General features: G+C 53.5%; 1 protein-coding gene and 1 long non-coding RNA gene across 6 annotated transcripts; one reads left to right on the top strand and one right to left on the bottom strand.

Moving 5' to 3' along the window:
- LOC147373226 (1-acylglycerol-3-phosphate O-acyltransferase PNPLA3-like) lies at positions 1–26,476 on the top strand. 5 transcript variants are annotated; one of them, XM_086403205.1, is made up of 10 exons: positions 62–375; positions 3,543–3,775; positions 4,955–5,020; positions 8,114–8,323; positions 9,827–9,887; positions 12,944–13,144; positions 15,963–16,095; positions 18,081–18,185; positions 18,848–18,909; positions 19,704–19,927. In XM_086403205.1, exons 1-9 carry the CDS (start codon positions 189–191, stop codon positions 18,897–18,899), a joined length of 1,248 nt encoding a protein of 415 aa, XP_086259331.1. In that variant the 5' UTR covers positions 62–188; the 3' UTR covers positions 18,900–18,909; positions 19,704–19,927. The 5 variants fall into 5 exon arrangements, with proteins under 5 accessions (XP_086259333.1, XP_086259334.1, XP_086259331.1 ...); XM_086403204.1 differs by lacking the exon at positions 18,848–18,909 and adding an exon at positions 26,018–26,476 and having other exon boundaries at positions 63–375; positions 19,704–19,843; XM_086403207.1 differs by lacking the exon at positions 18,848–18,909 and having other exon boundaries at positions 1–375.
- On the bottom strand, positions 3,002–5,727 carry LOC147373227 (uncharacterized). The gene is made up of 2 exons (XR_015164626.1): positions 3,712–5,727; positions 3,002–3,376 (listed from the first exon to the last, which is right to left on the bottom strand). It is a non-coding gene; the product is annotated as an uncharacterized LOC147373227 (long non-coding RNA).
- Positions 26,477–27,435: the final 959 nt, after the last annotated feature.

Consider the following 27,435-nt stretch of genomic DNA (forward strand, 5'->3'; position numbering starts at 1 on the left):
GCGCTACCCGCACTGGGCCGCCCGGAGGCTGGCTCGCGTGGTCCGAGTGGGGCGGGGGCGGGGCCGGTGACGTCGCGCCGGGAATAGCCCGGGCTGCGGCGCCCAGGCCCGGCGGAGAAGCAGGGTGGGCGCCGGACGGAGCCGCGGCGCGCTCGGACCCCGGCCCACCGCCCCAACCTCCCGCCGCTATGTACGACGCCGAGAGCGGCTGGAGCCTGTCCTTCGCCGGCTGCGGCTTCCTGGGCTTCTACCACATCGGGGTGACCCGCTGCCTGAGCGAGCACGCCCCGCACCTCCTCCGCCAAGTGCAAAAGTTCTTCGGCGCCTCGGCGGGCGCGCTGCACTGCGCCTCCTTCCTCTCCGGGATCCCGCTGGGTAGGTCCCGGGCTCCGCGCCGGGATGGGGCGCGCGCTGGGAGCCGGGGCTGGAAGCGGGCCCTGCGGGGGTAAAGCCGGGGTCTCCCCCCAACAGTTGGATCGTCCAGTGCATCTTTTTTTGCCCGGCGCCGGGGAGCCCTGGAAGCGGGGCGTGCAAACCCGGAGCGCATCCTCGCCTCAATTCCCTTTTGGCGCCCGGGCTTGGAGGAAGCCCCTCTGCCCATTCCGGGACTAAGAGCCAGGTGGTGTCGGAGCGACCGGGAGGAGGGAGCGTGACGCGGTCGGGGGAGCGGAGTTCCCATTTCCCCTGCGTGAGGCCAGGAGGGAGGTTTGGGGCTGTGTCCCAGGCAGGGGTGAGTACCTTCTTCCCTCTGGGGACTCGAGGGGCTGAGACAGCCCCCCGTCTCCGCCGCCGCCAGGGGCCTTTGAACTCCGCCCAACCCTGGGGACTGGGGGGCGCCAGGGTGCCTCTGAGGTAGAAGGCAGCTTGCTGGTTTGGGGTGAAAGGGGGTTGAGGAGAGCTGTTTTGGGAGAGGAGAGGAATTCGCAAAGTTGTCTCCTCTCCTCCTTTCCTGGTGTTGGAGACCCTTTGGGGGACTGGACGTTCCCATCCCATCCTCCCCACCACGTCCCTGCACAGTGCCCTGGAAACAGGTCCTGGCTGTTTGAATCTTGTCCTAGTGAAGGTCTCCGTCCCCGTAGAGACCGGAGGGAGGGGAGGACCGAGGCTGGTGGCCAGCGGGCCTGAATCACTAGGGCCTGGCGTCCTTGGCCTGTGGTTCTGGCCAGGGAGCAGAGCCTGGAGCGGTGAGGCTGTTGGTGCCCACACTGGGCGACAGAGCTTCTTCTCACCGGCCCCTGTTTTACTGGGCTTCCTCAACACTTTACTTTTTGCTCTACCCGGGGACAGCTGTGTTGGGCACTGCCAGCAGGAAGTGACTGTTCCTGGAGGCCAGGAATCCCTTGCCAATACTCACAGCCCTGCCATTGGATAGGATCAGTGAGGAGACCCTGAGCTGATTGTGAGGTGGGGATTGGGAGAGGCCACGCTGGCAACCGTCTCCATCGAGAGGGAGAGGGGCAAAGAGCAGGAAATGTGACCTCGGGGGTGACTAGACTGGACACACAGCCAGTCTGCACAGCTTGGACTTGAGCTGTGATAAAAGCCAACCCTTGCGTCTCCGGCTTGTGACCTGGAGCCACGCACACAGTCCAGTGTTTCATTGATTCAGATGCACAGACCCCAGCACCGGAAGTTGGCCGAATCCAGCCTGGAGGAGGTTCACAGGTAGAGGACAGGTGCAGCGGAGCGGCTGGGCTTGCAGGGGGAGGCTCGGGACCAGCACGTCCCCCGAAAGGGTCTGGAGGTTTTGGCAAGAACTGCTCCGCAGGGTCTGGGAGCCCCGGTTTCCTGCTTTAACTGCCTGTCTGACTTTGGGGAGCTCCGGGGAGCATTCCCAGGGCCTGTGGCTTGGGCAGGGTTCCTGAGCGCATCTCTCAGCCAGGGCTGACCTGGAAGAAGAGCCTGGCAGAACCAAGCAGCTCTGTGCAATCATGTGCCTTCTGTCTGGCCTCAAAGGGGCCACATGTGCAGGGAGAACCCAGTGGAGTCGGAAGTGGGTCAGGGCCTGCTGGTGTGTCCGGGCCCTCTGCGTCCCCACATCTGTGGATGACCAGGGCTTGGGCTGGCACTGCCTGCCAGGGCAGTGCAGGCCACCAGAGGGGCCCAGGCCAGTGAGTGAGGTCAGATGGAGCATGAAAGGGCCCTGTGTCCACTAGACGGTCTGGCAATTGTAGCATTAGAGGTTAAAAGTGTCCTTGGTGGCTCAGAGGGTAAAGAATCTGCCTGCACTGCAGGAGACCCAGGTTCGATCCCTGGGTGGGGAAGATCCCCTGGAGGAGGGCATGGCCCACTCCAGTATTCTTGCCTGGAGAATCCCCATGGACAGAGGAGCCCCGGGGCTGAGTGACTCCCTTTCCAGAGGTTCAGAGTTAAGTGTGGGGACTTCCTTGGTGGTCCAGTAGCTAAGACTCCGTGCTGCCAATGCAGGGGACCCAGGTTGCGTCCCTGGTTGGGGAACTAGATCCCACATGTCACAACTAAGAGTTCTCATGCTGCACTGGGAATTTGCATGCTGCCTGGGAAGAACTGGCCTGCACAGTGACGATCAAAGATCTTCACACAGTTCCGTGTGCCGCAACAAGACCTGGTGCAGCAAATAAATAAGCAAATGTGTTTTTGAAAGTTAAGTCTAGAAATTTACGAGGTGCTTCCTCCGGGTTGACCGTGTACAGATTTTAGTGTACCTAATCTTCTCCGTCTCCAGAATGTAGGTGAGTGTTGTCCCACATTAAAAACATACTGTCTGAGGCTCAGAAGGAGTGATGTAACGTGTTGAAGTTGCTCAGCTAGTAAGCGGTAGAGACAGGATTCAAACTCAGGTCCCAGCCTGCGCTTGCTCTCTGCTCCCTGCAGGGTTAGGCCCATCCATGCTCAAGCTCTGATGCTGTGGGTTCCTGGCATCTGGCCTTGATGGAGGGATGAAGACGAAGGGAGGGCTCCCTGGGCCTCTGGAGGCTCGTTCCTCTGGCCCGGGAGGGTCAAGAACGGCTCTGACCAACAGGATTATGTGTATCTTTATTTCCTAGTTGTGGTTCAGTCAGCAAGTCGTGTCTGATTCTTTGCCACCCTGTGGACTGCAGCACACCAGGCTTCCCTGTCCTTCAGTATTTCCTGGAATTTGCTTAAATTCATGTCCATTGAACCACGTGGAAGAAATAAAAGACATCAGTGAAATGTGTTTGATTTATCCCAGTGTAGCCCAAATATTGCCGTTTTCACGTCTAATCAACACAAAACATTACCCATGCGATAGTCAGCGTTTTGTTGTTGTGATCGTCATTCTAAGCCCTCGGGATCCCGTGCGTCTTTTACCCATCAGTGTGGACTAACCACATCTCAGGCTCAGGAACCACCGGCCCGATCCGGCAGCCCAGGCCTAGACAAAGGAGAGGGTTGGCAGCTTCCTTGCCATCAGGTTTCTGGTCCCACCGCAAAGCAATGGCCACCTCCAGGGTGGTACATTCCTTTGCATATTTCTCTCTCCACCCCTCCCCCTCCCTTCTTCCCCTCCCTGCCCATCCTCCACTTCACCCCCCACCCAGACCAGACGTTGCAGATCCTCGTGGACCTCACCCGGAGCGCCAGAAGCCAGAAATTCGGGATCGTCCACCCAGGCTTCAGTTTGAGCAAGCACATCCGAGACGGTCTCCAGAGACACCTCCCTGACAACGTCCACCAGCTTGTCTCGGGCAAGATGGTCGTCTCACTTACCAGAGTGTCCGACGGAAAAAACGTGCTGGTGTCGGATTTTCATTCCAAAGACGAAGTCGTGGACGTAAGCGGCTTATCTGGGTACTGTCGAGTCGGAAGGGCCATTTCGTTTTGGAAGCAACACAGGGAGGGGCTGTTGTAAGCCAGTCTGCCCCATGTTTTACTTAAGATGCAGGAGAACCTGGCTGCCCGTGATGCAGGTTGGCTTCCTGCACCAGAGTGATGGAAGCTGTGTGCCTCCAGCGGGCTGGTCCAGAGCCTGTGCAAACCTGGGGTGTCCCAGACAGTGTCAGCTTCGAACAGTGTCTCCCCCTCCTTCACGACTTGGTTCATAACCTCCTGCTCCAGGGACCTTATGTGTGTGGCCGTCCTCCCAACGATGCCTGTTCCTTAATGAGGACCCGCCCAGTGAAGCCCACAAGGGTGGGAGCGTGTCTTGGTTACCTCTGTCCTCTGGCTCTAGCACAGAGAAGATCATTGGCGATATCAAAATGCCGTTTGGTTTGGCTGAGTCTTTTGTGAGAATGCCTTGGGTGTCATTTCACTTAACACAGGTCCATACGAGCCAGCTGCCTGGCGAATATAACCAGCTGCTTCTCAGCAGCCAGTGTCGTCTTCCACTTAACCTTGTTTCTGGGAGCATTTTCTAGGTCCCAGCACCTGTGCATTCCCACAGGAGCCCTTTTCTCTCATTGCACCAGTGTTACATCATGCTTAATTTAGTGCTCGCTAGCTCGGTGAGATGCAGAGCGTGGTCCCCCGGGGACCCGCAGCAGCAGTATCTCCTGGGGGTGTTTTAGAAGTGCAGGCTCTCAGGCCCCGCCTCCAGCCTGCCTCATCAGAATCTTAGGGGTGGGGCCCCGAGTCTGTGATTGGCCAAGCTTTCCAGGTGATTCTGATGAGTGTCAGTAATTGCAAAGCCCTGATCTAATCTCCCAGAGAAGGCAATGGCACTCCACTCCAGTGTTCTTGCCTGGAAAACCGCATGGACAGAGGAGCGTGGTGGGCTACGGTCCATGCGGGTCACAAAGAGTCGGATGTGACGTAGCACACAAGCACGCTGAAGTAATAAGTGTGTGGGCAGGCTCATCTTCATCCAACCATTCAGAAAAGCACCTGCTCTGCCAGCAGCGCTTTCAGGCTTATTGCTGTCCTTGCTTGTAGAAGGCTTGTGAAGGCCCAGGGAGTAAAAGGCCGCCTGGTCTGGGCTGTGCTGTGGTTTCACTCTCTTTTGCCTTCGCAGGCCTTGTGTTGTTCCTCCTACGTCCCTTTCATCTGTGGCTGGATCCCCCCTTCCTTCAGAGGCGTGGTAAGTCCACTTTTCAACGGTGTTTCTGGGAATTCCCTGGTGGTCCAGTGGTTAAGACTCTGCACTTTCACTCCCAAGGGCCTGGGTCTATCCCTGGTCCAGGAACTAAATCCCGTACTAAGCATCTTGGAAAAAAAAAAGGAAGACAAGGCCCTGGGCTCAGGCACCCTGGGCCCCTGAGACCTGTCCCTAAATGAAGAAAGCCTTTTGCCTCTCAGCCTTCAGACAGAGGTTCCACAGCTGAACCCCTTCCAAGCTCTCTTGAAGCAAAACTGACTTTGTGTGGGATAATTAACTGCTCACCTGTAACGTAAGCTGTTCACATAATCTCCACATGAGCACCGACATAGGTGCCCAGTGGCCTACTTAGAGTATAAGTTGCTCAAGAGTCAATTTACTCACTTAAGGTTTAATTCTGAGGAGCTGAGAGTTTCAATCCTCTCTGCCTCTGACTCTGTCTTTTTCGGTCCATGGCTTTGGGCAGAGGCTTCCGACAGGGCTGTGATTCAACTCCCATGTAGACACATGTGGCTGTTCCTGAGCACTGGCTCAGGAGGAAGAGCAGAAGTTGAGGTGTCGGTCCTACAGACTCTGGGCTGGATGCTGGACCACCTGGCAGCCTCCTTCTAGGGCAGTGGTTGTCAGATAATTCTGTCCCTTGTCCCGGGACATCTGGCGACGTCTGGAGACCGTTTAGGTTGCCACAGCTGTGGGAGAGAAGACGAGACATCCCCATGTCTCAGCAGGAAGGCACTTCAGAAGCCCTTTCGGTTCACGCTTTAACAGCAGTACGGGCCTCACATTGCAAAGCGACTTGCAAAGGCAGGTTGCGAATAGGCTCACTCGTGCCCCGGAGCTTCCGCCGGACAGACACACAGCTGGCCCTATTTACAGATGAGAAAACCGAGGCCTGGAGCCATGAAGCGGTCACCTGTGGTTCTCACAGCCCCTGCCTGGCAGACAAACCTAGAATCGAGTGTCTGCTTTAGCCCATGTTAGCTGGGCCACGTTGATCCGTTCCTTTCTTTCTTTCTAACATTTATTTGCTGATTTGGCTGTGCCGGGTCTTAGTTGCGGAACTCTGGCTCTTCGGTTGTGGCATGCAAATGCTTAGCTGTGGTGTCCCCGGTCTAGTTCCCTGACCAGCTACTGAAGCCGGCCCCCCTGTATTGGGAGTGTGGGATCTTAGCCACCGAGCCTCCAGAAAAGTCTCTGGACACATTTCTTAAGTCTTAGAAAGAATTGCAAACTGGGAGTCAATAATAGTGTGCAGTTGTTGCACTTTCGTGGAACTTACCTGCAATAATGCACTGAAGTGCCCGGCACAGAGGCCGGCACTCTTAAGTATTAGGTAAATGTGGGTTGTTTTGTCGTTGTTGTCATTGTCATCTTTGCACTTCCCCTTGGCCGCCCCGGCCGTGGGCCACACACAGTCACAGCCTCAGTGTCCTCAGACAAAACCTGCTGAAAGTCAGAGCAGAGTGTTCTTGGGATTCCACTGAGCAAACTCAGAACATTCCTCCAGGAAAGTTCAGGCTGGAGGAAAACCCCACAGGACGGAGGAGTCATTGGACTTTACAGTAGACCTTGAGCGGCAAAAGAGGGCATGTGTGTGTGTGTATAACAGCTGCCCGTTGTTGTACAGCAGAAAGTAAGACGACAGTGGGAAGCACCTAGGCTCCAGCAAACATGAATTAAAAACATAAAAAACAATTGGAAAAACAGTCCCTTGCTTCTGCCCATCTCAATCTCAACTTTGCTGATGTTGGGTTCCGAGTCCCTTTCTGCCAGTGAGGGATCTGACGATGACAAACAGCTACGATGCAGAAACTAGTGGTGTGTGTGCACAGCTGATCACTGTGGGCCTCAAGGGAGGACTCTCCTGATCCCGAAGGCGTGCCTGAGCATGCCCAATCCTGTCCGGGACTCACATTAGGCCAAAGTGTGCCCTGGCATGTCTCCCTTTGGAAGGACTGGCTGGGGAAAGCCTCCCCCTTGTGATATTTGAAGGCTCCCCCACCCCCACCATGGGCAACGACAGCTAGACTATGATGGTTTGAGGTTCGGGAATCATTCAAGATGTTGGCTTCATAGGTCTAGACTCGATCCAAACTGTAGCACAACCTTGCTGCCCCAGCCTGGCCGTGGGCACTAAGGTTGTTTGAGGCTATGAATACATTAATAGGAGGACTTCCCAGGTGGCACAGTGATAAAGACCTGCCTGCCAATGCAGGAGATGCAAGAGTTTGGGTTTGATTCCTGGGTCGGGAAGATCACTTGGAGTAGGAGATGGCACCCCCATTCCAGGTATTCTTGCCTGGAGAATCCCATGGGCAGAGGAGTCTGGCGGGCCACAGTCCATGGGGTCGTAAACAGCTGGACACAACAGAGTTCCTGAGCACTTACATGGAATATAGGAAAATGGATTCTCACAGTGCTTACCCAGATGCTCCTTTCCTGTGGGATAAGATGCCAGTTTTTAAGAGCGCAAGTCCTGGGTTTGCCGTGTCATTTAAGTCTCCAGTGCTGGTTCTCATTGCCCAGGTGTGGACAGAGAGTCAGGACCACAGGTTAGGTGTCTCGTCCAAGATCGCTCAAGCAGCAGGGGGCCTCGGGAATCGAACCCATGACCATCTGTCTCTCTCTGGCGCCATCTACATCACACTCTACCCTGAGTGCGCTCAGCGCCCCTAGTGGATGCGAATTACATGGACTCGCCTGGGGTCGCTCGTGACTGGGCACAGCAACGTGGCCAGGCGCCAGCCTCCGTGTGCCTCTTCACCCGGCACTGTTCTGGTGCAGCGCGCGCGCTGCGTAACAGCATGTGGCAGTCCTGAGTGCCAGCCTGCAGCCTGGCCTGGCACAGAAATGCTCGCTAACAGCATGTGGCAGTCCTGAGTGCCAGCCTGCAGCCTGGCCTGGCACAGAAATGCTCGCTGGGGATTTGCTGCAAGAGTTGTTCCAAACTCCCTGGTCTCTCACTAGGTCTCCCTGCGGCTCTGAGAAGTCTCTATCCCTAATCTGAAGCACACAGAGAACTCCAGCCTAGAACTAATGACAATGTGTCCTTTTTTTTGTCCTCTCCCTTAAAAGCGATATGTGGACGGAGGAGTAAGTGATATCATGCCCTTCGTTGATTCCAAAAAGACCATCACTGTGTCCCCCTTCTATGGGGAGAGCGACATCTGCCCCAAAGTCAAGTCCACGTTCTTTCTTAACGAAGGGTTCACCAAGCTCAACATGCACTTCTGCACAGAGAACCTCTACCTGATGTTCCGGTCGCTGTTAATGCTGGATGTCAAGGTGAGAGGGGGCTGTGAGTTCTGGGGGTGCTGTTCTCCCCTTTGCGTCCCTCCTTGCCAGGCGACCCAGCAGCTGTTCAGGCTTCCCGGATGGCTCACTGGGTGAAGAATCTGCCTGAAATGCAGGAGACTCGGGAGATGTGGGTTCGATCCCTGAGTTGGGGGAAGGAAATGGGAAGCCACTCCATAATTCTTGCCTGAAAAATCCCCCGGACAGAGGAGCCTGGCGGGCTACAGTCCAAAGGGTCACAAAGAGTCGGAGATGACTGAGTGAGCAGAGCAGCAGCTGTTCCCCACACTGATGGACCAACAGCAACAAAGCCCATCCTTGGAAAGGAGCTCAGTTCAGGGCTGCCTCCCGCTGGCCACCGGAATCCCCTGGGGCCATTGGAACGGAGGGCTGGGGGTTGCCACTGAGATCTCACTTCCAGGGGCTGTGGCTTAAGTATCCACAGCCTGGATCCATCTGCCAATGCAGGAGATGCAAGAGACTGGGGTTTGGTCCCTGGGTTGGTAAGATCCCCTGGAGAAAGAAATGGCAAGCCACTCCAGTATTCTTGCCTGGGAAATCCCAAGGCAAAGGAGCAATTGAGTTGGACATGACCGACCATAGCACATCACAGCCTGGGCAGTAGGGTGTTTTGTTTTTTATTATTTAATTATCCCGATGATTCTTTTTAAATTAATTAATTTGGCTGCACTGGGTCTTAGTTGTGGCACAAGATCTAGTTCCCTGACCGGAGGTCGACACCCCCTGCCTTGGGCGTGCAGAGCCTGAGCCACCAGACCACCAGGTGAGGCCCCCAGTGATTATTGGCAGCCATGGTCAAGAATTACACTGCGTTTGGTGGTTTAATCTTTTCCTTTTTTTCCCCAGCTGGGCCTTGAGACTTGTAGGATCTTGAGGGATTGAACTCGAGTCCTTGGCCTGAGAGCGTGGAGTCTTAACCGCTGGACCACCGGGAAATTCCCCATTTAATCTTTTGTTTTGACTGTCACTATAGTGTGCTGGAACTTACCACCCTAATATAGTAAGAAAGTTGGTAGAATCTGCACAGTGACAGCTCTCTGGGGAGAAAGAAGGCCATGCCATACAGCGTACGTGAAGGCGTGTCGTCATGGGTAGAGATAAGGCTGGACCACAGCATCAGGTGCCCATGTGGTTTGAGTGCAGAGGAGGCAGCTCAGTGTCCCATGACAAGGAGATCAGGCCCCGGTATTTGTGAAGATGGAGGCTCATCCAGGGACCAAAGGACACCAGAGGAACCAGCTCCCGTCATGTTGGGATGCCAGTCCAGGCTGCACGCGGAGCGGGTGTCCTTCGAGGGGAGTCCTGCGAGGAAGAAGGGCTGCCTCTTCCGGGGAGCGCAGAACCCTGTCCACAGGCGGCGTCGACTCGGAGCTCGGGGGTTCCTGGCTCTGTGCCTGCCGTCTTCAGGCGCTGCTGGAAGGATTGCCGCTTAGTGACTCCGCCTGCGGTTCACGTCATGTGGTTTGTCCACAGATGCTTGGAGAGCTGTGCTTTCAAGGATATGTGGACGCGCTCAGGTTCTTGGAGAAGAACGGTGCGTATGGCGAGGGCGGCAGGCATGCCCTTTGAGTCACTTTTCTGTTCAGTCTTGGTCACCAGGGGAGCCATGCTGGTGCCATCACTCAACGCTCAGCACATTCACCTGCCATCAGGCTCGGCCCTGAGAGATAGGCAATCATTGGCCCATTTTACAGATGGAGAAATGGAGGCAGCCACGGCCCGCAGTCTGGGGAGCAGGGCTGGGGTGAGCCTGGCTGACCCTGCAGAGGTCACAGCCCCAGGGTTCCTTTCCCTCCGCAGTGTCCCTGTCTGCCAGCCGAAGGCAGCTCCTTTGCTTTTTCATTTCTGCTTGAACAATTGTGAACCTTTAGTTTGATGGGGAGAAGTCAGTGGCACTCCACTCCAGTACTGTTGCCTGGAAAATCCCATGGATAGAGGAGCCTGGTAGGCTGCAGTCCGTGGGGTCACACAGAGTCGGACATGACTGAAGCAACTTAGCAGCAGCAGTTTGATGAGGAAGGAAGAGAAACGGTTTCTGAGTCTCAGGTGAAGCCATCAGGAGAGCTGCCTCCAGCCAGGTGTGGGCCGCGCCCACCAGCCCAGCTGTGTTCTGGGGAAGGTCCTGGCTGGTCTGGGCTGGGGAACTTGGGTTCTTCACATGTTAGTGTGGAACCAAGTATTAGTTGTGTCTCGAGCTATTTTTCCCGGACACTAACGGTTGCTACAGTCACTGATCCTCTGAGTTAGTCTTTGTCCGAGGCCGAGGAGCTGGTGTGGTTCATGGGACATCCGTGTATTTATCTGCTCAGAAAGTGCTTACCGTATACCTTCCGGGCGCTAAGCAGTTGGCTGTGTGCTTGGGACTCCACAGTGGGTAGACAGATGCAGCCTCTGCCTTCCTGGAGCTTAGTCTTGGGATTGGGGAGGGGCCAGGTGCCTGAATAGAAGGCTGCCAGAGGGCTCAGTGCCCTGGCAGGAACGTACAGGATGCTGTAGATTCAGCTGGGGTTCAGTTAGGGGAAGGGGGGTGGGGTTCTGCAAGGCAGGGGAAAGCAGGGCTCCTGGGAGGACGCAAATCCGCAGTGATGCTTTGAGGGTGAACAGGAATGTTCTAGGCATGGGGGGGTGTGAGCGTGAGTCCTGCAGACAGGTAGTCTGTTCGAGGTGGAAAGAGGCATGTGTCACTGGAGTGGTGGGGGTGGGGGACAGAGGAACAGATTAGAGGGAACAGGAATGGGGGTGAATGGAAAGAGGGGCAAGGCTGGGCCTTGTGGAGGTGGAGAGGGGCTTGCCTCTCACAGCCATAGGGAGCCAGGGAGGGCTGCTGACGCGGGAGTGAGGGCAGGCAGAGGGAGCTCTGCCAGGGCCCCTGGCTGCAGTACAGAGAGGGTGAGGCCAACATCCCCGGTCAAGGTGGCCACCATGGGTTTGGCTGGGGTCACGGCAGCAAGGTGGAAGGGGCCGGAGGGGACAGGACTTGGAGACGACCCACCAGAGATTGCCGAGGAGGAGGACTCGGGGATGAAGTCCTGCCCTTGGCGTCTGTGGCTGGGACCGGAGCAGAGGGTGGTGCTCACAGTTTGGGCCCTTGGGAGGGAGCGGGTCCTGCAGGAAAGCTCGAGAGCCCCATGGGTGGTGCCCTGGGAGAGATTTGGGTGGTTGGCAGAGGGACTGGGCCTTCCCAGGTGGCACTCGTGGTAAAGAACCCACTGGCCAACGCGAGAGTCGTGGGAGACGCAGGTTTGTTCCGTGGGTCGGAAAGACCCCCTGGAGGAGGGCCTGGCAACCCACTCCAGTATTCTAGCCTTGACAAACTCCATGGACAGAGGAGCCTGGCGGGCTACAGTCCACAGGGTCTCAGAGTTGGACACGACTGAAGCGACTTAGCAGGCATGTACACAGAAGGCATGGTGATGTCAGAGTTCGAGGTTCTAGAACGCAGGTCTGAACTGGGATTGGCATTTGGGAGCCACCTGGAAATAAAAGACAATGAGGAACCTTCTAGAAGTTGCTAGGTGACTTTGGGCTAGCCCCTTCTCTGTCTGGGCCTCTGTTTCCACATCTGTAGCAAGAGGAGTTTGGAGTGAATGATGCCGACTGATTCTTAGTAATTCTAAATCCTGGCGTGGGCTGGGCGCTTGCAGCATGGGTGCTGGGTTTGGGTTTAAGGATCTAAGCCAGGTTCTGCCTCGGTCACCCTGGCTTCCTTGGGGTTCAGCAGAGGATGCATGGGGGCGGGACAGGTGTTCCTTGGAAACAGATTCTCTGACACATTCCTCAGAGAGAATAAGTCCCCAGAGGCTGAGCTGTGTGTCTGTCAGAGGCTGGAAAGATGCAAGGGAGTCGAAGCGGGAGGTGTAGCTTGGGAGTGAGGCGAGGGGCATGCAGGGACAGCCCCTGGGCTTTTAACCTGAGGTTGGAAGCGAGAGGTGAGCCCGGGGAGGTGTGGGCATCCAAGTCTACCCGTCCCACCGTCCCCACGCAGCGTGAGAGCAGCAATCACCCACGGGGATCAGCCCCTGAGCCCTGGCACCCAGGGCAGGGCCAGCACAGACTCTCCAACCTGTGGCTTCTTCTCAAGGTCGGGTGACGGAAGGGTGCCATCTTTGATATCAGACCTGGGTTTGAATATCGCTCTGCCGCGTGTCGGCTGTGTGACTTTAGGCAAATCCCTTCACCTCTCTGGCTTCTGATTCCTCAGCGTTCAGCTGGGAGCAGCTGCATGGGTCGTGCAGGGCCTGGAACACTGGGCTTCTCGAGTGGTTCAGTTGTTATGAATCATCCTTTCCTCTGAACCTCATGAATCCACATGTGGCTCTAGAGCCCACACGGCTTGTGCGTGACAGAGCCAGCTGCCCGCCTCATCCGTCCCCTTCCAAGTACCACCCTGCGCTCTCCCTGTTAGGACTGGTGGTCCCTGTTCGAGGTGGAGCAGGGGGGATCCCAGGCGGATTATTCCCAGGTGGATCCACGCTGCGTACCTATAACAGGCCTGTTAGCTTCCTCCAACTGGGTGGGCAGGTGGCTGGGCGAGTAGTGGCCCTGCAGACTGAAATCGCCTGATGGGTTTTGTTTCCGTGCCCTTCGCAGGCATCCGTGAGGGGCCCCATCCGTGCCTGAGCGCGTCCCCCGCAGAGGCAGAGTCGGAGCCCAGGAGCCTGGAGCCTCTTCTGGGTGTGGCCACGTGGGAGGCGGGGCCTGAGGCAGTCGAGCTGCTGGACCACCTGCGCCTCAGCGTGCTGACCTGGGACGAGGGCGTCCTGGAGACCCTGTCGCCCGAGCTCAGCATGGGTACTGGCTCTGGGGGCGGGGAGGCGGGGGGTGCAGAGGAGGCGGTGGTCAGTGCCCCTTTCAGAGGAGGAAGGGCGGCTTCCCCGTGAGCTGTGGAGGAAGGTCCTGCTGCTGCCCCGGGAGAAACAGGGCAGAGCGACCAACGCTCGTTGGTCGGGACCCCCACCTCCGCGCATGGACCTCCCATCCCCCTGGGTCCTTGCTCTGTCTCCCTTCCCATTTGGTCATGGCTAGAGGAAAACAAATTCCAACTGAGTTTTTATTTCATTTATCTATTTATTTTTAACACCAAAAACATTTTATATTGGGGTAGAACTGATTTACAGTGTCCTGATATTTTCAGGGGATCAGTGAAGGAACTCAGCCATACAGGTATCCATTCTGTCAAACCCTCCTGCCACCCAGGCTGGCACATAACATTGCAGCTGGGTTGTTTTTTTTTTTTTTAATGTAATTCATTTTTGGTTGCACTGGGTCTTCGTTCCGTCTAGCCAAGGCTATAGTTTTTCCAGGAGTCATGTATGGATATAAGAGTTGGGACTATGAAGAAAGCTGAGCGCAGAAGAATTGGTGCTTTTGAACTGTGGTGTTGGAGAAGACTCTTGAGAGTCTCCTTGGACTGCAAGGAGATCCAACCAGTCCATCCTAAAGGAGATCAGTTCTGAATACTCACTGGAAGGACTGATGCTGAAGCTGAAACTCCAATACTTTGGCCACGTGATGTGAAGAGCTGACTCCCTGAAAAAGACCCTGATGCTGGGAGAGATTGAGGGCAGGAGGAGAAGGGGATGACAGAGGATGAGATGGTTGGATGGCATCACCGACGTGATGGACATGAGTCTGAGCAAGCTCCCGGAGTTGGCAGTGGTCAGGGAGGCCTGGCGTCCTGCAGTCCATGGGGTCACAGTCAGACACGACTGGCTGACTGAGCTGAACTGGGTCTTGTTTGCTGTCCCTGAGCGAGCAGGGGCTACTCTTGGTTGTGGTACCCAGGTTCCTCATTGCGGTGGCTTCTTTTGCTGCGGAGCACAGGCTCCAGCTGCAAGGGCTCTGTCACTGCATCGCGAGGGCTCAGTAGTTGTGGCACACAGGCTTAGTGCTCGACAGCATATGGAGTTCCCTGGACCAGGGCTAGAACCCATGGCCCCTGCGCTGGCGGGAGGACCCTTATCCACTGGACCACCAGGAACGTCCTCTAGCTGAGTTTTGAGTTAACCTGCTGTGCTCTCTGCTCAAAAGTCCAAACACACTGGGTTTCTAGGGGGCCTCCTGGGGTGGCCCGTTCTTTGACAATGCTGTTTGCTCTCTGTCCTCCCATCTAAGAGTCTTCTCTCTCTTGAGGAGCCCCTCCAAACGTCTTCCTCCTCCCCAAACCACAGTTTTGAACCTTCACTGAAGGTGATGTATCTTATCGTGTCATCACAAACTATCTGATGGACAGATGAGTGCACCGTCCAGTTTCCAGTCAGGCATTTGGGGAAAGTGAAGGAAATGGCAACCCAGTCCAGTCCTCTTGCCTGGAGGATCCCATGGACGGAGGAGCCTGGTGGGCTACAGTCCACGGGGTCGCAAAGAGTCAGACACGACTGAGCAACTTGACTTCACTTCAAAGCTGACTTATTGGAAAAGACCCTGATGCTGGGAAAGATTGAGGGCAGGAGGAGAAGGGGGCGACAGAGGATGAAATGGTTGGATCGCATCACTGACTCAACGCACATGAGTTTGAGCAAACTCTGGGAGATGGTGAAGGACAGGGAAGCCTGGCATGCTGCAGTCCACAGCAGAGGGTCACAAAGAGTCGGACACAACTGAGCCGCTGAATAAAACAAAGATGAAAGGGATGCCGTTTCTTGCCTTAGGTACTAATGCCCTAGGATTCGCACTGACCAGCAGCTGCTCAGGTTATTGTGATCTGAGGCATGGTGAGGTCATCACAAAGGGGAAAATAGAAGGCTAGGGGTCCCAGGTGGCAGAGTGGAATCCAATTGCAGATGCAAAGAAAAGCTCATGAAGCCTGGGCTGGCCAGATTTGAGACAATTGTGTCTGCCTCCAAAAGTAATTTAAAGAGGTAGTGAAGTGGGATTTCCATTCTGGAAGCCTCAGTGCAGTGCCTAAGAGTCAGTGCAGCTCTCAAAGCACGGGGCCCAGGTTCAATGCCTGGTCCAGGAACTGGATCCCACATGTCACAGCTAAGACCCAGCACAGCCAAATAAATTTAATAAATAAAAAATAAACGAAGTAAAATGTAGTAGTGAAAGCTGCTCAGTCGTGTCCAACTCTTTGTGACCCCGTGGATTGTAGCCCAGCAGACGCCTCTGTCCATGAAATTCTGCAGGCGAGAATACTGGAGTGGGTTGCCATTCCCTTGTGCAGGGAGTCAGTTTAAAGGAGACTCTTTCAAAGGGATCCTGTGTCCTGTCGGCGATCCAAGGGCTGTGTAGGCACATTCCACATCTGACCTCAATTGTCATAGCTTCTGATTCTTTCCCTGCTGACTCAGATGGTCAAGGACACACCTGCAATGTGGGAGACCTGGGTTTGATCCCTGGGTTGGGAAGATCCCCTGGAGAAGGGAACAGCTACCCATTCCAGTATTCTGGCCTGGAGAATCCCATGAACAGAGGAGCCCGGCAGGCTACAGTCCATGGGGTCACAAAGAGTGGGGCACGACTGAGAAACTTTCATGTTCACTTTTTCACTTTCTGATTGCTTAGCTGCCAGGATTGGTAGGATTTATAGAAATTCCAGGCACCAGTTGGGGAAGGTGGCTTGGTTTTTACGCTGGTGGGAAACAGACCTCCAACTTGTGTTTTTCAGCACTGAGGAAGGCAGTCAGAAACCCAGATGGGTACAGAAGCAGGATTTGCAACTTCTTACCAGTTAAGATCATGTCCTACGTGATGCTGCCCTGTACGCTGCCCGTGGAGTCTGCCATCGCTGTGGTCCAGAGGTGAACGCTTTCTGTGGCTTTCTGGCTTCCTCTCGGGGCTTGGAGGTAGGGTGAGGATTCAGTGAGAGGAGTCACGCTGGGCGCTCAGCCCAGAGCCTGGTTCCTTGCACATCTGGGTGGAGCTCGCCGTCTGCGTGGAACACCCTGGAAAGGTGCCTGGTTGGGAGCCCCTGGCCACCCCAGCTCCTTTCCCATTGCTCCCTCAGGTTTGTGGCTTCTTGTAGGTCTGCGTTTTGGGGAGGGAGGGGGATTTATTCCTGTGTGTTGGAAGGATCCCGAGGCCTACGCTGTGTGGCTGCTAGATTCCCGGGCATGGTTTTCCCTCCGTTTTCTTCAGATTTTCTTTAGTGTTTATTTTCTTTTTGCAACGTAGTCAGCATGTCTTTCAGTCTGTCTTTCTAAAAGTCCCAAAGTGAAAGTGAAGGTTGCTCAGTCATGTCCGATTCTTTGTGACCCCATGGAATTCTCCAGGCCAAGAATACTGGAATGAGTAGGCTTTCCCTTCTTCAGGGGATCTTCCGAACCCAGGGATCAAACCGGGGTCTCCTACATTGCAGGCAGATTCTTTACCAGCTGAACCACAGGGGAAGCCCAAGAATCCTGGAGTGGGTACCCTTTCCCTTCTCCAGCGGATCTTCCCCACCCAGGGATCAAACCGGGCGGATTCTTTACCAACTGAGCTGTGAGGGAAGCCCCTAAAAGTCCCAGCCATCCTTCAAAATCCGGCTCAGTTCTCTGGCTCTGCTGGACCTCCCAGATCACTCCCCAGCCCTGCCAGTCAGCCACCTGCCTTGCCCTGGGAGGAGGGCTGGCTGCTCTGGCATAGGTTTTCCTTCCTTTTCTTTTGTTTTAGAAAAGTGCTTTGATAACTTCTTTGATTTGTGTATTGTGCTTGTGCTTGGTTTTCAGACCAGGATGCACGTGGGCTTCTCTAGTCGTGGCGAGCGGGCTTAGTTGCCCTGGGGCATGTGTGGTCTTAGTTCCCTGACCAGGAATTGAACCCTCGTCCCCTGCAATGGAGGGCAGATTCTTTACCACTAGACCACCAGGAAGTCCCTTGACATTTCTTTTTTTTTTTTAAATTTTTAACACCAAAAACATGTTTATAGGAGTATAGTCGATTAACACTGTTCTGATAGTTTTGGGTGAACAGTGAAGGAACTCAGCCATACATATACACGTATCCATTCTCCCCCATACCCCCTCCCAAGCAGGCTGGCACAAAAGTTCCATGTGCTATACAGTAAGTTTTTCTTTCTTTCTTTTTTTAATGCATGAGACTCAGATTTGATTCCTGGGTTGGGAAGATCCCCTGGAGAAGGGAATGGAAACCCACTCCAGTATTCTTGCTTGGAGAATCCCAGGGACAGAGGTTCCAGTCCATGGGGTTGCAGAGAGTCAGACCAGACTGAGCAACTAACAGTTTCACTTTTAAAAAATACTTATTTTTGTGTGCTGGGTCTTCACCGCTGCTTGGGCTTTTCTCTAGTTGCGGTGAGTGAGGGCTGCTCTCCAGGTGCAGGCATGGCTTCCCACTGCAGCGACTTCTCTGGTTGCTGAGCGCGGGCTCTCGGGCACGTGGGCTTCAGTAGTTGCGGTTCCCGGGCTGTAGAGCACAGCGGGCATGCGTATGGCCAGGTACCTTCGATGTGGGTGCAGGGGGTGGTGTTTCAACCAGAAGATGCTGTGTGTCAGAGTCCATGATGCCCCGGAGGAGTGAGCTCTTGGAAGACCCAGGCCTTTTATCTCCGTGTAAGTCCCTTGAGGTTTCCTGAATCCAAAGTGGCCTCATTTTGCTTTAGGCTTTTAGGTGGGTTTGCCTTGCGACATTTATCAGCTTGGGGTTAGAAGTGACCCTGGCAGTACCTGAACGATGGTACTGGCGTCAGGTGTCTGCCTTCGGGGTGGGTTTCTTCTTGTCCTTTCTGCTGTGGCTCGTCTTCACTCACATACGAGGTGTGCGTGTCTGCGTTTCCTTCCTGCAGACTGGTGACGTGGCTTCCAGACATGCCCGGTGACATCCAGTGGCTGTGGTCGGCCACCTCCCACGTGTGTTCTCAAGCCATGGCGCGTCTGCTCCCCGCTTCCAGGTAAGTGATTTGGTTGTGGGTCTGGGGGTCCACCTGGCACCCTCTCATCTGCTCAGGCCTCACGCGCCATCCTAGGTATGTTATCAAGCCCCGGAGAGGGGGCAGGGACCGTGTCCCCTGGTGCCAGAGGCCCTGCCTTACGGGAGGCAGCTGGGCCCATCAGAGGTCCCAGTGTACCTGCTGGAAGCTAGTGACCGAGACTCCCCTGCAAAGGGTGTCCTGAAGCCCGGGGAGGTGTGTCCATGGAGCGTAATTTAAAAAAAATTTGTTTATTTAGCTGGGCCAGGTCCTACTTTCAGCATGTGGGATCTTGAGTTCTCGCGTGTGGGCTCTAGTTCCCTGACCAGGGATTGAACTCCGGCCCCTTACGCTGGGGTCATGGAGTCTTAGCCACTGGACAGCCAGGGGAAGTCCCCCACTGAGCCCATTTTGAGGGCAGAGGAGGGAGGAGCTGGCTGATGGAGCAGGAGCAGGGCCAGTGGACAGGTAGCATTGGTTTGCCTAAAGGGAGTGGCTCTGGGTACCGGTAGCACAGGCAGGGGGTGAGGCAGGGAGAGAGGGGCAGGGCCCCTCTGTGTGTGTGTCTGCGTGTGTGTCTGTGTGTGAATGTGTGTGTGTGAATGTGTGCCCATCTGTTAATGCAAATTCCCGTCTGACCTTAGACCCCCTGAATCCCGGTCTCTTGGGCTGGAACCCGGCCACCCACACTGTTAACACGACCCAGGTACTGCTGCCACCACTTCCTGAAATCTGAACTAATGAGGAGCAAGGAGGGCCTGGTTCCCGTCAGGATTCTGGGACTTTTGTCCTGAAAGTCGTGGACCTCGGCTTCCTCCCCCGTTCCCCGGGGGTGAGCCTCCTTGCCCCATTAGATGTCTGCGAGGCTTTTGGGGGCCCCCAGCTCAGTCCTGACACATGGCAGGTGCTTGGGAGATGAGCCCTCCAGGTTTTCTATTAACAGACGTGGAAGGTTTAAAGTAGGGACGGAGGGGTCTGGCTTGTGTGGGGAAAAGGACAGCAGTGGCCTTGTGGAGGCCAGATCCCCAGAGAGGGCAGAACTGGCCCAGCGAGGGGAAGGGCTTGCTCTCCAGAGAAACTGCAGGGCTGAGTGCTGTTCGTAGGCTCCAGGTGAGAAGGATGATAGCAGCTGGGAGGCGCTCCTGAGCTCCAGGCTGGTCGGCAGGCACTGGCAGGGGTGGGGGGGCATGGTGGTGTGGCTGCAGAGGGCCACCCTGGCGGGTGAGCTGATGTGCGTGGGGGTAACTGATGGGCTCCTCCGGGCCTGTGCATGTCCAGTGGGAGGTGTCCAGGTGGCTGGGAGGGCCACAGGTTTGGAGGCCTGGGATGGTGATGTCAGCCCAGCACGGGGATGGGGGATCCGAGGAGGTGATGAACTTGGGCTGGGCCACCCTGCACACCCCAGACCGTGTGACAATGTCCCCCCTCCCGCATCCCCACTGACACTGCAGACCAGAGCGGCAGGTCGGCAGCTGAGTCAGAATTCTTCGTTTGTTTCAGATCCCAAATCCCAGCAAGCAGCCAACGGCCTTCCTCCACAAACCAGGACAGTGTGGGCGTCGCTGGGCTCTCTGTTCCTCCGAGGACCCGGACACCCACCCAGTGGACGTCCCGCAGAGGCCAGAGCTGACACCTATGATGTACGCAGAATGACCTGTGTGCTGAGTTTGTAGTGTCCTGAAACCAAAGGCAATCTTTCTGTCTAACAAAAAGCTAGGAAGCTACTCTTGGTGTGCGTGGTGGGTGCAGAGCTCAAGCATATCCAGGCTATGAGTCTCTAAGTATCATTGGCTCGGTTGGGAAACTGCACAAGGGAGCCCGGCGTGGGGGCATCTGTGGCTGACTCCTCACCCTCTCAGCTGCCCCAGGGCAGGTTCCTAGGGTGACTGGTGTTTGGATCGGGGACGTTGTGGCGGGGAGCTGGGCTGCCCTTTGTGAAGTCACAGTGGTTGGGGGGAAGGACTGTGGTCCCATCTCTCCATAGAGAAAGCAGCCAGTGTCGGGCGAGGTGGGGTGCCATCCTCCCAAGGACACCCCTGGTTTCAGGGGGCATTCCGAGGTGGTAACTGACATGAACTCTGGTACATCTTTCTGCTGTTGCTGCTGCTAAGTCGCTTCAGTCGTGTCTGACTCTGTGTGACCCCATAGACGGCAGCCCACTAGGCTCCTCTGTCCCTGGATTCTCCAGGCAAGAATACTGGAATGTGCCGGGGTCCAGCCCCGGCTGATCCAGGGTATTCGAAGGAGAGACGGCGTAGGCGAAGATCAGGAAACAACTGCTTAATTAAACGTTAATTAAGGATATAAAGAGTAATAGAATAAGGATAGCTCAGTAGGAAATTCAGTGAAGAAAAGAGGCTGAAATAAGGATAGCTCAGTGAGGAAATTCAGTGGAAAAAAGAGGCTGAATAATTCAGCCAGAAGGTGAGAGATAGAACGACATGGGGAGACCAAGTTTCGGTGAACAAGGCCCGCACTTTATTTTCCAAAGTAGTTTTAATTTTTTTTTATTTTTATTTATTTATTTTTTTTCAAAGTAGTTTTTATACCTTAAGTTATGCATAGAGGATAATGGGGGAAGGGGTGGAGTCATGCAAGGACAGCAGCTCCTGGTCCTAAATGAAGCCAGGCTTTCTTCCTGCAAACTTATCATATGCAAAAGCTTAGGTGATTTGCATCATCTTCTGGCCCGGAGGCTTGTTAACATTTTAAGACCCTTTCTTCAAAAACTTATTTTTCTCTAAAGGTGATTGGTCAGGAGCCACCCTCCAAAAGCATTAGATAAAGTTGCATTCCTACAGAGCAAAGGTGTGGTGGGCTATAACAAGAAAAAGAATTAACTCAAGGCTCCCAGGTTACAAACATTAAAGCTACTACTTACACCAATTATATTAATCAATACACTGCCAGGGACACAGCAGGTAAGGGATATGGAAACTTAGCAGCAAACATTGGCCCAACAAGTGAAAATCCCTTCACCAATACAATTTCTAATCAATCTTTTAACTACTCAAAAGAATCTGTGTTTAGACAGTTTAGAACATCTCCTGCCTCTCACAGTTGGGAGGCTTTGAACAATCACATGTGGCCAGAAAAACCTATTCAGGCAGGCTAGAGGATTTCCAAAGGAGTTTGTAGCTTAAACACTGTCACACCCAGGAATTATTAACTGGAGCTGCAAGCCAACTCCTCTCCCAGAGAGGTAGTGGGGGACAGCCCCCTGCAAAATCAGAGGTGCAGGTGAAGGCACAAAGCAGAAAGTAGGCAGACTCTGGTTTTGGGGGTAGATGGACTCCTGAGGCTCGATCCCGCCTTTGCGTATGCCGAGCCTCCTTCCTCATGACCTTTGTCATGGGCGGAGTTCCTCACGCTGGCTCCTGGCAGTGATAGAATTCCAGTTGAGCTATTCCAGATCCTGAAAGATGATGCTGTGGAAAGTGCTGCATTCAATATGCAATGTGCTGGCTCCCGGCAGGAGTGGGTTGCAATTTCCTTCTCCAGTGCATGAAAGTGAAAAGTGAATCAGTCGTGCCCGACTCTTAGCGACCGCATGGACTGCAGCCTACCAGGATCCTCCGTCCATGGGATTTTCCAGGCAATAGTACTTACCTATCCTAAATATTTGGTGGAGTTATATTAAACATAACTCTCAGCAGGCACTGAGAGAGAGCATCAGAGGGCACACAGATGGAAACCACAATCACAGACAACAGGCCAATCTGATCAAACGGACCACCCAAGACGGACGGGTCATGGTGGAGAGGTCTGACAGAATGTGGACCACTGGAGAAGGGAATGGCAAACCACTTCAGTATTCTTGCCTTGAGAACCCTTGAACAGCATGAAAAGGCAAAAAGATAGGACACTGAAAGATGAACCCCCCAGGTTGGTAGGTTGCTGATATGCTACTGGAGATCAGTGGAGAAAAAACTCCAGAAAGAAATGAAGTGATGGGGCCAAAGCAAAAACACCACCCAGTTGTGGATGGGACTGGTGACAGAAGCAAGGTCCGATGCTGGAAAGAGCAATATTGCATAGGAACCTGGAATGTTAGGTCCATGAATCAAGGCAAATTGGAAGTGGTCAGACAGGAGATGACAAGAGTGAATGTCGACATTCTAGGAATCAGCGAACTAAAATGGACTGGAATGGGTGAATTTAACTCAGATGACCATTATATCTAGTACTGTGGGCAGGAATCCCTTAGAAGAAATGGAGTAGCCATCATGGTCAACAAGAGAGTCTGAAATGCAGTACTTGGATGCAATCTCAAAAACGACAGAATGATCTGTGTTCGTTTCCAAGGCAAACCATTCAATATCTTGGTAATCCAAGCCTATGTCCCAACCAGTAACAGTGAAGAAGCTGAAGTCGAACAATTCTATGAAGACCTACAAGACCTTCTAGAACTAATACCCCAAAATGATGTCCTTTTCATTATAGGGGACTGGAATGCAAAGTAGGAAGTCAAGAAACACCTGGAGTAACAGGCAAATTTGGCCTTGGAGTACAGAATGAAGCAGGCCAAAAGCTAATAGAGTTCTGCTAAGAGAACACACTGGTCATAGCAAACACTCTCTTCCAACAACACAAGAGAAGATTCTACACATGGACATCACCAGATGGTCAACACTGAAATCAGATTGATTCTATTCTTTGAAGCCAAAGATGGAGAAGCTCTATACAGTCAACAAAAAGAAGACTGGGAGCTGACTGTGGCTCAGATCATGAACTCCTTATTGCCAAATTCAGACTGAAATTCAAGAAAGTGGAGAAAACCATTCAGATATGACCTAAATCAAATCCCTTATGACTATACAGTGGAAGTGAGAAATAGATTTAAGGGACTAGATGTGATAGAGTGCCTGATGAACTATGGACGGAGGTTCGTGACATTGTACAGGAGACAGGAATCAAGACCATCCCCAAGAAAAAGAAATACAAAAAAGCAAAATGGCTGTCTGAGGAGGCCTTACAAATAGCTGCGAAAAGAACTGAAGTGAAAAGCAGAGGAGAAAAGGAAAGATATAAGCATCTGAATGCAGAGTTCCAAAGAATAGCACAGAGAGATAAGAAAGCCTTCCTCAGAGATCATGCAAAGAAATAGAGGAAAACAATAGAATGGGAAAGACGAGATCTCTTCAAGAAAATCAGAGATACCAAGGGAATATTTCATGGCAAAGATGGGCTCAATAAAGGACAGAAATGGTATGGACCTAACAGAAGCAGAAGATATTAAGAAGAGGTGGCAAGAATACACAGAAGAACTGTACAAAAAAGATCTTCACGACTCAGATAATCACGATGGTGTGATCACTGACCTATAGCCAGACATCCTGGAATGTGAAGTTAAGTGGGCCTTAGAAAGCATCGCTACGAACAAAGCTAGTGGAGGTGATAGAATTCCAGTTGAGCTATTCCAAATCCTGAAAGATGATGCTGTGAAAGTGCTGCACCCAATATGCCAGCAAATTTGGAACACTCAGCAGTGGCCACAGGACTGGAAAGGTTCAGTTTTCAATCCAATCCCAAAGAAGAGCAATGCAAAGAATGCTCAAGCAAACCACACAGTTGCACTCATCTCACACGCTAGTAAAGTAATGCTCAAAATTCTCCAAGCCAGGCTTCAGCAATATGTGAACCATGAACTTCCAGCTGTTCAAGCTGGTTTTAGAAAAGGCAGAGGAACCAGAGATCAAATTGCCAATATCCGCTGGATCAGCGAAAAAGCAAGAGAGTTCCAGAAAAACATCTATTTCTGCTTTCTTGACTACGCCAAAGCCGTTGACTGTGTGGATCACAATCAACTGTGGAAAATTCTGGAAGAGATGGGAATACCAGACCACCTGACCTGCCTCTTGAGAAATCTGTATGCAGTTCAGGAAGCAACAGTTAGAACTGGACATGGAACAACAGACTGGTTCCAAATAGGAAAAGGAGTACGTCAAGGCTGTATATTGTCACCCTGCTTATTTAACTTATATGCAGAATACATCATGAGAAACGCTGGGCTGGAGGAAGCACAAGGTGGAATCAAGATTGCCAGGAGAAATATCAATAACCTCAGATATGCAGATGACACCACCCTTATGGCAGAAAGTGAAGAACTAAAGAGCCTCTTGATGAAAGTGAAAGAGGAGAATGGAAAAGTTGGCTTAAAGCTCAACATTCAGAAAACGAAGATCATGGCATCCGGTCCCATCACTTCATTGCAAATACATGGGGAAATAGTGACTGACTTTATTCTTCTGGGCTCCAAAATCACTGCAGATGGTGACTGCAGCCACCATCTGAAATTAAAAGATGAAATTCAAAGGTGCTTACTCCTCGGAAGGAAATTTATAACCAACCTAGACAGGGTATTAGAAAGCACAGAGACATTACTTTGCCAACAGAGGTTCATCTAGTCAAGACTATGGTTTTTCCAGTGGTCACGTGTGGATGTGAGAGTTAGAATATAAAGAATGCTGAGCACAGAATTATTGATGCTTTTGAACTGTCGTGTTGGAGAAGACTCTTGAGAGTCCCCTGGACCACAAGGAGAGCCAATCAGTCCATCCTAAAGGAGATCAGTCCTTGGGTATTCATTGGAAGGACTGATGTTGAAGCTGAAACTCCAATACTTTGGCCACCTGATGTGAAGAGTTCATTTGAAAAGACCCTGATGCTGGGAAGGATTGAGGGCAGGAGAAGTGGATGACAGAGGATGAGATGGTTGGATGGCATCACTGACTCAATGGACATGGGTTTGGGTGGACCCTGGGAGTTGGTAATTGACAGAGGCCTACATGCTACAGTTCATGGGGTCGCAAAGAGTCGGACACGACTGAGTGACTGAACTGAACTGAACTGAACTTATATTAAACATAAAGGATTCTTAAAATGTGTTGAATTAACTATTATGAGGATCAAGAAAACATTCAGAGAAGAAGTCTTGAAAATAGATATCCAGTGCATAAGACAGTCACCCTGGCACCTGCCCCCGCCCCCCCTCCCCCGCGAGCTCTAATGGAGACGAGCAGGAGGCAGACACGCACTGTCTCTCCAGGGTGGTAATCTGTTTGCAAGCACAGATTACATAGGCCCACTGCCCCGTGTAATATGACCCCAGGAGCAACGTGTGCGTGTGTTTTTCTTATTTATGCATTTGAGGATAACAAAAAGGAAAGGAACAATCAGCTCAAATCCTACTTGTGGGCGTGAAAAGTCGCAGCTCTCACCCACATCGTGTAGGCGTCCTGGAGCCGAAGAACCAGCAGGGTCAGACAGAGCACCGCACTGTGAGGGCAGCAGGCAGGGGCTGCCTGTGAAAACACAGGGTCGGCTCGCAGTGCAGGGAAGTGTCCCATGGGGGCTCCTGGCTGGCTCCTCAGGGTTCCGGGGTCTCCTGTGCTGGTAACCCTCACTTCCCGAGTGAGGAAGGCTGAGTGGTGGGCTCTCTGGCCACCTGGGCCCCAGGTCAAAGCACTGTCCCCTTGCTGAGCTGACCTGGACTCCTGGTGACACCCTCACACCTTCCCTGAGCCCGGTGCTCGGGGTCCCAGTGGCCTTCTCTGCCAGAACCATCGCCCGGGTCTTAACACATGCAACCCCACCTTAGCAGCATTTTACAATAACCAAGACACTTCCATTTAGATAGTATTCTCTGCACTGGTTCTGACGTCATCGTAGGGAAAAAGATGTGTTAAGATAGGATTACATGGGACTTATTTTCTTACTGTCTGTGATTATTCCATCTTCTTACGATCAGCATGTGTTTTATTAATTCGTTTCAAACGTGCACTAAGACGAGGAAGTGTATTACTGTTTCTTAGGAATATCCCGGGTTCCGCCTCACTGGTGCCTTGTCTCCTCCTCATTGGCTGACCCCAGGCCACCCCCCAACATCCTCACCGCCCCCCAGGCCCTCACCTCTCCAGCACTGCGGGTTTCTCATCAGCGTGGAAAACATTCTCAAGTTTCTCCCACCTTGTCAAATATTGATGATCCGCTTGGTATGCTGGGATGCTCCAGTATCAGGAATCACTGGTGTGCAGTGTGATTCATGCCAGGGAGCAACCGTCTGTTTGGTAAACAGATAGCAGAGCCTGCTGAGAAGCACGAGCCCAGTCTTGCTAAGGAAATAAAATGTGTGTGTAGAGTGGAGACTGAAAGACTGTTTGCCCGGTTACCGACGGTGGTTACCATGATGCCGTTCCCTGTAATTACATTTTATATTAAATTTCTGCGTTCATCACGATATAATTCATAACAAATGTGATTGTTCAACTGCTTCCCCGTGTCTCTGCATCCTTCGCGCTGTGCTGCTTGCCTCACGGCCAAGCTCCTTTAATCTCTTCTGGGACCCCCCACCCGATCCCTAAGCAGGTTCACGGGTCCGCTGCCCCAGATGGGCCACGCCAGGCCAGGCGGCCTTCACATGCTCTGTCCTGAACACTGAGGCCCAGACCCTCCTTCCTTTGGGACCCCAGACACCCCGATTTCATCCTGGGTACCCGGCTCTTCCCCAGGGCCTGGACGTGCAGAAAGCATCCAGCCACCCCTGGGGAGGCCTCGCTCACTCCGAGGACTCCCCAGTCTCTGGTTCGGGGGAGAGCCCACCTAACACCCCCCACCTGCCCCTGGTTGCCTCCCTCACACCCTCCCCCAGGGCAGAGCCCCTCAGCTCTGTCATCGGAGCGAGGAACGAGCCAGGAACGAGCGGCGCCTTGAGTCCCGCCGCCCTTCTCCCCCAGCTAGTCCCTGTCCTGCCCGTCCACCTCCACTTCCACTTCAGGCATCTGGAAGCCAGTCCCTCTTGGCAACCTGCCTCTGCCCTGGGCTGTGGCAACAACTTCTGGGCAGGGGCTGGTGGCCTGAACTCTGCCTCGGGCCATTCTTGGGCCCAGAATCGGTCAAGTCACCTCCCACCCCAACCCGAAGAAGATGCCTTCCCTGCAATGCCCCCAGCCCTGGGCATCCTGCCTGGTCTTCCACTTCCTGCTGGCACCCTTGTCCTTTCCTCGTAGCCGCTCACCTTCACTCCTCCGGTGGCAGGAGCTGGGGAGACGGGATGGAGGCGAGGCCCTCACCTCAGGCCACCCCAAACTAAAAGCAGGGGTCGCCACTGCAGGGATCCGTGAAGACCCAGTGTGCCTTCCTCATGACCTCTGAGACTCAGGGTTTGCCTTTGTCAAGGGAACCAGTGTGGTCACTAACCTGCATTTAGGTCAGCCCTTCGTAAACCAAGTTT

The sequence above is a fragment of the Bos grunniens genome, chromosome 5 (genome assembly GCF_055505025.1).
Source record: "Bos grunniens cultivar Pamir isolate PY7600 chromosome 5, Bosgru_T2T1.0, whole genome shotgun sequence".
Classification (NCBI taxonomy): Eukaryota; Metazoa; Chordata; class Mammalia; order Artiodactyla; family Bovidae; genus Bos; species Bos grunniens.

Coding starts and splice junctions, on each gene's coding strand:
- LOC147373226 (XM_086403207.1), top strand. CDS start 189: ATGTACGACGCCGAGAGCGGCTGGAGCCTGTCCTTCGCCGGCTGCGGC. Junction 13,145..15,962: donor GTCGCCCGAGCTCAGCATGG/GTACTGGCTCTG, acceptor TGTGTTTTTCAG/CACTGAGGAAGGCAGTCAGA. Junction 18,186..19,703: donor CGTCTGCTCCCCGCTTCCAG/GTAAGTGATTTG, acceptor CGTTTGTTTCAG/ATCCCAAATCCCAGCAAGCA.